We start from the raw sequence: 8,397 nt of genomic DNA, 5'->3' as shown, positions 1-8,397 counted from the left end.
ACGAACCTTAGCCATCCTATAAATGTCCTTCTTTCCTTCCTTCGTACTCAAATGTTGGTAAAGATTCTCGTATGCTCTACCCTTTGCCATACAGCTCGCTTTGCAGTCTTCTTTGCCACCTTGTGCTTCTCTATGTTGTCCACACTCCTGTCATGGTACAAGCATCTATAGCATTCTTTCTTCTCCTTAATAGCCCTTTGGACTTTCTCGTTTCACCACCAAGTATCTTTAGCCCCGCCTCTACTTCCTTTGGTTACTCCACACACCTCTAAGCCACCTTCCGAATGTTGGTTGCCATCTTCTTCCACATGTTGTTTATGTCCTCTTCTTCCTTCCAAGAGCCCTCTTTGATAACCCTTTCCCTGAATACCTCTGACCTTTTCAGTTTCCACCATTTTGTTCTTTCAATCTTAGCTTGTTTATCCCTACGGACACACACTTGAAAACGAAAGTCTGCCACCAAAAGCTTATGTTGAGAAACAACACACTCCCTAGTATCACCTTGTAACCCAAGCATGCTCGTTTGTCCTTTCTTCTTGCGAGGACAAAGTCAATCTGGCTAGAGTGTTGTCTGCTACTGAAGGTCACTAGATGAGATTCTCTTTCTAAAGAAAGTGTTGGCTATCATCAGGTCAAAAGCTACCGCGAAGTCCATAACTTCCTCCCCCTCCTGATTCCTACTACCATACCCAAAATCTCCATGAACTGCCTCGAAACCTGCGCTTGTAGTATTTACATGTCCATTAAGATCTCCTATAAAAAGCTTCTCACTACTAGGTACAGCTCTAATCAGGCTATCTAAGTTTTCTCAGAACTGTCTCTTAGCACTCTCGTCGAGGCCTACTTAGGGGGCATACGCACTAATTACGTTCAAGACCATATCACCAACGACAAGCTTGACTAAGATAATCCTATCTCCTTGCCTTCTCACTTCCGCCACACCATTCTTGAGGCTTTTATCAATCAAAACTCCATTTCTATTTGCGACTGTCCCTGTCAGTAGTTAGCCTAGTGTTCATGTTTTTCCAGTTACCTACTATAGCTATTTACTATTCACTGTCATGTAATTTTTCTGTTTCCTTGGCAACCAAGTTGATCACGGTGCCTTGGCAACCAAGTAGGAATCATAGCATCTGCTTTATGCAGTTAGAATATGCTGAGTAGGTACACCACTTGCTTATATGTGCAGTGGTTAGCATCTCTTGTATCTAAGTTACACCACTAGCTTATATATGTAGTGGTTAGCATCTCTTGTATCTAAGTTACTATTGCAATTAAATACAATCCAAGCGGCCTGCTGGCCAAGCTGCCTTCTGGCAGCCCCAATTCGCCAACAATTGGCATCAGAGGCTGGGGTTGAGAGAAAGGGAGAGGCATGGCCACCTCCGCAGAGAGAGCAGCAGCCGCCGCCGCCGCCGAGCAGCGTGCGCAGTGTTTGGCCGCGGCAGAGGCCGCAGCCGCGCAGGCGCAGCAGGCAGCGGAGGCCACAGCAGCAGCAGCAGCAGCAGCTCGGAACGCGGCCGCGGCTCTGCGTCGAGAGTTGGTGGAGGATCCGCCGCGCGATCGCCGCCCGCCTCCGCGGAGGAGCCTGGAGCGTGAGCGCAGGCAGACGCGGTCGCCCGATCGGGATCAGGATCGCCGTCGCGGACGGGCCAGGGGCCGCTCGCCGGTGATCCAGACCGTGTACAAGGATTCAGGCTCGAGCTCCACCTGGCCGATGCTCACCAAGTCAAATTACCATGAGTGGGCCTCGATCATGAAGCTGAAGCTCCAGGCGCGGCAGCTCTGGGACGTGATCGAGTACCAGGACCTGCCGTACCATGAGGACAGGCGCACGGTGGAGGCAATCATCGCCGCCGTGCCGCAGGAGATGCAGATGTCGCTGTCCGAGAAGGGATCGATCAAGGAGGCCTGGGACTCCATCGCCGCCGCGCGGATCAGCGTCGATCGGGTGCGCCGCGCCACGCTTCAGCGACTCCGCAGTGACTGGGAGAAGCTCGCCTTCCGTCCGGGTGAGCAGATCGAGGACTTCACCCTTCGCTTGATGGCCCTGAAGCAGCAGCTTCTTGTCCACGGCGACAACGACATCGATGAAGAGCGCGCGGTGGAGAGGCTCCTGCGCGCCGTGCCGACGAAGTACGCCCAGCTCCGGATCGCCATCGAGACGCTTCTCGACTTCCAGGACCTCACCATCGAGGAGGTGTCTGGGCGTTTGAAGACGGTGGACGACATGGAGGCGCTGGCCGCGGAACCGGCCGCCATCGGTGGTCTGCTGCTGACAAGGGAGCAGTGGCGTGCCAAGGAGAAGGAGGAGGCTGCCGCTTCCGCGTCAGGCAAGGAATCGCGACGTCGTCCACGCGGCGGCAAGAAGCAGCGCGGGAAGGGCAATCGCGGCGGAGGAGACAGAGGCGGTGGCGACTATCGCGGGGCGGACGACGACACCTGCCTCAACTGTGGTGATCGCGGCCACTGGGCGCGTGACTGCCGCCAGCCGCGCCGTGGTGGTGGTGACCGCGGCGGCGGCGGTGGCAACCAACGCGGAGGAGGCAACCGCGTTGGAGGTGATCGAGGTGGACGGCGCGGTGGTGGGCATGGCGGTGCTGCGCACGTCGTAGAGGCGGAGGACGATGATGGTGCTCTGTTCCTCGCCCACGGCTTCCTCGAGCTCGACGAAAAGACCGAAGCTGTCTGCTCCAAGACCACGGCCTCCCTCGACATCAACGAGCCGCGTGCGCGTGTCTTCCTCAACACCAGCGCCAATGCGGAGGCGCTCGACGGTTGGTACCTTGACAGCGGGGCCACGCATCACATGATCGGCCGCCGGGAGCTCTTCGCCGAGCTCGACACCACGGCGCGCGACACGGTGCGTTTTGGCGACTCGTCTCGAGTGGAGATCAAGGGGATCGGCTCCATCGTCTTCTAGGCCAAGAATGGGGAGCAGCGCGTCCTCCATGGCGTCTTCTACATCCCAGCGCTCCGGAACTCGATTATGAGTTTGGGGCAGCTCGACGAAGGAGGCTCCAGAGTGGAGATTGAACATGGAGTGCTCCGAATCTGGGACTGGCGTGGTCGTCTTCTCGCCAAGGTACATCGCGGGCCCAGTCGGCTGTACATCCTGAATTTGGAGGCCACGCAGCCGGTGTGCCTTGCTGCCAGGAAGGGGGACGAGTCATGGAGGTGGCATGAGCGCTACGGGCATCTCAGCTTCGAGGCGCTGCACCAGCTCGGCAAGCAGGAGATGGTGAGGGGGATGCCGGTGATCAAGCATGCGGAGCAAGTCTGCGACACCTGTGTCACCACCAAGCTCCGCCGCAAGCCGTTTCCGCAGCAGGTGTAGTACCGCGTGCAGGCGCCCCTGGACCTCGTCCACGGCGACTTGTGCGGGCCGGTGATGCCGGCGACGCCAGGAGGGCGCCGCTACTTCTTGCTGATGGTGGACGACGCCACCCGCTTCATGTGGGCGGTGCTTCTGCCGACCAAGGATGCTGCCGCGGATGCCGTGAAGCGGGTGAAGGCCGAAGCAGAGAAGGAGACTGGCTGTGAGCTCAAGGTGCTGTGGACCGACAATGGAGGAGAGTTCACCGTTGGCGAGCTGGCGCAGTACTTCGCCGCCGAAGGAGTCAAGCGGCACTACTCTGCACCACACTCACCGCAGCAGAACGGTGTGGTGGAGCGGCGCAATCAGACGGTCGTGGCAACCGCACGCGCGCTCCTGAAGCAGAGGTCCATGCCGGCCAAATTCTGGGGGGAGGTGGTGATGACGGCGGTGCATCTGCTCAACCGCGCGTCGACGAGAAGCTTGCAAGGCAAGACCCCCTATGAGGCCTGGCACGGACGAGCGCCGGCAGTGAGCTATCTACGTACATTCGACTGCGTCGCCTACACAAGGGAGCTCGGGCAGCTGCGCAAGCTCGACGACCGCGGCAAGGCTGGGGTTTTCATCGGCTACGCCGAGGGTGCCAAGGCCTACTAGGTCCTCGATCCGGCGACAGGACGCGTCAAGGCGAGCCGCGACGTGGTGTTTGATGAGGGGCGCGACTGGGATTGGTCCAATTCGGCTGCCGGGACGTCTGCTTCCGCCTCCAGCGACTTCGACATCGAGTTCTGGGGAGTCGACGCAGACGGAGCTCCGCCTCGCACGCCATCACCAGCTCTAGGGGAGCACGATCCACCGGCCTCCTCTGCTTCACCAGCAGCGGAGACCGAGCAGGCGGACCCAGTTGAGTTCGCGTCACCGCTCGAGGACGACGGCGATCGCCTTGACGCTTCCTACGACGGCGAGCAGCTGCGGTACCGTACCATGCCCAACATCGTCGAGGACGCGCCCGCACCGCCGCCGGCTTCACGTCTCTTCGCCGAGCTTCACCTCACGCACGCCGGCGAGCCAGCCAACTTCGCGGAGGCTGAAGGTGATCCTGCCTGGCAGGCCGCCATGGAGCAGGAGATCAAGGCGGTTGAGCAGAACCGCACGTGGGAGCTTGCTCCTGGTCACCGGCCCATCACTCTGAAGTGGGTCTACAAGCTCAAGAAGGACGAGCAGGGCGCGGTGACCAAGTACAAGGCGCGCTTGGTGGCGCGGGGCTTTGTCCAGCAGGAAGGGATCGACTTCGACGACGCGTTTGCTCCCGTAACGCGCATGGAATCCGTCCGAGTCCTCGCGCTGGTGGCCCAAGAAGGATGGTGCGTCCACCACATGGACGTCAAATCAGCCTTCCTCAACGGCGACCTCAAGGAGGAGGTGTATGTGAAGCAGCCGCCTGGCTTCACCGTCGCTGGGAAGGAGAAGATGGTGTACCGTCTGCGCAAGGCTTTGTATGGCCTACGGCAGGCTCCGCGAGCTTGGAACGCCAAGCTGGACGCCACCCTCAAGGAGATGGGTTTCCAGCAAAGCGACCATGAAGCTGCGATGTACAGGCGAGGAACAGGGGAGGAGCTGCTGCTGATCGGCGTCTATGTTGACGACTTGATCATCACCGGTGCCAGCGCTCAAGCCATAGAAGGTTTCAAGGCTCAGATGAAGAAGGTTTTCGACATGAGCGACCTCGGCAATGTCGAGCGACCTCGGCCTCCTGTCCCTCTACCTGGGGGTCGAAGTACACCAAGATTCAGCTGGGATCACTCTGAGGCAAACCCATTATGCCAAGAGGATCCTTGAGCTAGGAGGTATGGATGCCTGCAACCCTGCCCATACACCAATGGAGGAGCGGCTGAGGTTGAGCAGGCAGAGCACGGCTGCAGAAGTTGATCCTACCCAATACAGAAGATTGGTGGGCAGCCTGCGCTACTTGGTCCACACAAGACCTGACTTAGCCTTCTCAGTAGGCTTTGTCAGTCGATTCATGGAGAGGCCGACTGCAGAGCACCAAGCTGCCATCAAGCGCATCCTGAGATATGTGGCTAGTACTCTGGAGTTTGGCCTTCAATACACTAAGGGTCCAGGGAGAGCAAGGTTTGTTGGGTACTGCGACAGTGACTTGGCTGGGGACATTGACACCAGCAAGAGCACTAGTGGCACTCTGTTCTTTCTGGGAAGCAATCTTGTGTGCTGGCAGTCAGTGAAGCAGAAGGTGGTGGCTCTATCTAGTTGTGAAGCTGAGTACATTGCCACTACCACAGCTGCAACACAAGCTATTTGGCTATCCAGGCTGCTGGCAGACCTCCTTGGAAGGAATGTGGAAGTGGTCGAACTGAAGGTTGATAGCAAGTCTGCACTTGCTCTAGCCAAGAATCCAGTCTTTCATGAGCGTAGTAAGCACATCAGAATCAAGTATCACTTCATCAGAAAACTGCTTGGAAGATGGAAGTATCAGGGCTGATCACATATCCACCACTGATCAGCTGGCTGACATTCTAACCAAGTCTCTTGGAAGATCAAAATTTGAAGAGATGAGGGGAAGAATTGGGCTCAAGCACATCACTTCCAAGGACCACAAGGCTAAAGGGGAGAATTGTCAGTAGTTAGCCTAGTGTTCATGTTTTTCCAGTTACCTACTATAGCTATTTACTATTCACTGTCATGTAATTTTTCTGTTTCCTTGGCAACCAAGTTGATCATGGTGCCTTGGCAACCAAGTAGGAATCATAGCATCTGTTTTATGCAGTTAGAATATGCTAAGGAGTAGGTACACCACTTGCTTATATATGCAGTGGTTAGCATCTCTTATATCTAAGTTACTATTGCAATTCAATACAATCCAAGCGGCCTGTTGGCCAAGCTGCCTTCTGGCAGCCCCAATTCGCCAACAGTCCCTGTGTACCAAAGCTTGAAACCTGTATTGTCCATCTCATTCGTCTTCTGACTCTTCCATTTAGTCTCTTGAACGCATAATATATTTACACGCTTCCTAGTCATGGTATCAACTAATTCTCTTAACTTACTTATAAACGACCCTACATTCCAACTATCTAAACGGATCCTAATTGGTTCGACTAGCTTCCTTACCCTTTGCACCCGTTGACTCAGATGTGAAGACCCTTGCTCATTTTTCACTACACCCGGGCCCCGATGTAGCACGTCACTGAGGAAGCGACGACCCGATCCTTGCTCACTTTTGACACCATGCCTAGATCGCGACACGGCGCGTCAGCAAGGGCTTCCATGAGCGGATGCAAAAAATACGTCCTCATCCTAGTCTGCTGGACGCTCAAAATGAGCTTCACTGGCCATCTTGGCTGGGTGGATGCAATGCATCTTGTGCTGGCCCACATGTTAACCTCTGGTGAAGAGTTCCTGTATCCACTCATACAGGCTACCAAACGCCTTCACATGAGTACTGCATCCATCCATGCAACCAACCAAACACTATTCTTTTTAGACCAGTGTATCCACTCACCCTGCATCTACTCATGTAGGATATACAATCCATCATTGTGAAAGCAACCAAACACACCCTAAAAGGTTTTCCAGAGTTTATCAGCTGCTTGGCTGTCAATGATCCGTCCAACTTGTCATATGAGTGAAACAATGATTTAAAAATAGAAATAGCTATCTTGATTTGATAGTGCAACATATCCAAAGAACTATCTGTGCCTAAACCATAACCTAGGCTATTAGCCTCCTTATACTATTCGTTTTAATACCATTATTAGTATCACTAGTACCTTTTCTAGTGGCTATTGTTGGGTTTCATCTTGAGCTTAACCCATTATGCTCAGGACTAAAAGGTGCCTTGTTTTTGTATTGTTGTAAATCTGATTGTTCTATGGTATTATGACACATTATTATGCAGCAGGCAAAGATTGTTTCTTATCTGTAACTCCATGCAATATAAATAACTGAATTTTGTGATTCTAGTATGATGCCTTGGCATTTGTTTCCCTTTAGCCCTTTGTAAATATATGAGGTTGCATGGATTTTTCCCAGTGTTCTTTTGTATTCTGGATTCAACTTTCCACAACAAACGGGATCACTTCATAGTCCAGTTGATATTTTTGTCAGTGTTTCCTAGGCATTTACCCATTGATTGGTATTGTTTTTATATTTTCTTGTTATTCTGCGATAGAGTTAGTAATTAGACTCCAAGGTGGTTAATTTGTAAGTTCTGACTCATGCAAATGTATACTTGTGCAAGCATTTCACTGATTCATAAATCGCCTATTGTGTAAATGTACAAGTAGACTGGTAGGACTGCGGATCCTACCGGCTAGGGTTCGGAGGTTGTAGGGATGATGGATCGGAGGACGGAAACGGGAACGGCGCTGGGGCGCCGTGTTCGTGATCTAGAGGAAGGAGGCGGCGGCTAGGGCTGTTGTGAGTCTCCCGGCTCCCTAAGGGAAGCCGAGCAGATTGATTGTTCTTGCTTATTTATCCAAGTGTCTTACAATTGATATTTATAGCCAATGGAAATAACTGAAATAATACTATGGGCCTTTAGGCCCCTAACCCCTGCGGCTGCTATCAGCCACTAATGGGCCTCCTCCGGCTATAGGCTAAGCCGGTCATAACATCTCTCCCCGCCTGCTGAAACAGCTCGTCCTCGAGCTGGAAGTCTAGAAACTGCTCACGGAATTCCTGGAGAGGCTCCCAAGTTGCGTCGTCTGCGGGCAACCCACTCCACTCAATGAGGACGCGCCAGATGCCCCGGCGCTGTTCAGCCCGGAGGGCTCGCGCCGGGGCTGGGAGCAGACGCCCAGCGAGGACTGGAGGAAGGGATGCTGATGTCGTTGGAATATCGCCGCGGTGACGCTTGAGCAACCCCACATGAAAGACGTCGTGGATGCGGACGCCCTCTGGAAGCTGTAGACGATAGGCGACATGGCCGATGCGCTCCTGCACCTGGAACGGCCCTGCATAGCGCGGTCCCAACTTGTGCTTCGCCCATGGATCAAGAGACTGAGCAGTCCTGTGCAACAGGCGCAGCCACACCCAGTCGCCCACCGCGAATTACACGTCACGGT

General features: G+C 54.3%; 1 protein-coding gene across 1 annotated transcript; it reads left to right on the top strand.

Annotated features, from left to right (window-relative positions):
- Positions 1 to 5,195: 5,195 nt before the first annotated feature.
- LOC136491674 (secreted RxLR effector protein 161-like) lies at positions 5,196 to 5,816 on the top strand. The gene has a single exon (XM_066487941.1). The coding sequence runs from the start codon at positions 5,196 to 5,198 to the stop codon at positions 5,814 to 5,816; it is 621 nt and encodes a 206-aa protein (XP_066344038.1).
- The last annotated feature ends 2,581 nt before the right edge of the window (positions 5,817 to 8,397 follow it).

Source organism: Miscanthus floridulus, chromosome 11 (genome assembly GCF_019320115.1).
Source record: "Miscanthus floridulus cultivar M001 chromosome 11, ASM1932011v1, whole genome shotgun sequence".
NCBI lineage: Eukaryota > Viridiplantae > Streptophyta > Magnoliopsida > Poales > Poaceae > Miscanthus > Miscanthus floridulus.
Note: the sequence above shows the minus strand (reverse complement) of the source record. Positions and strands in the feature narration are given on the sequence as shown.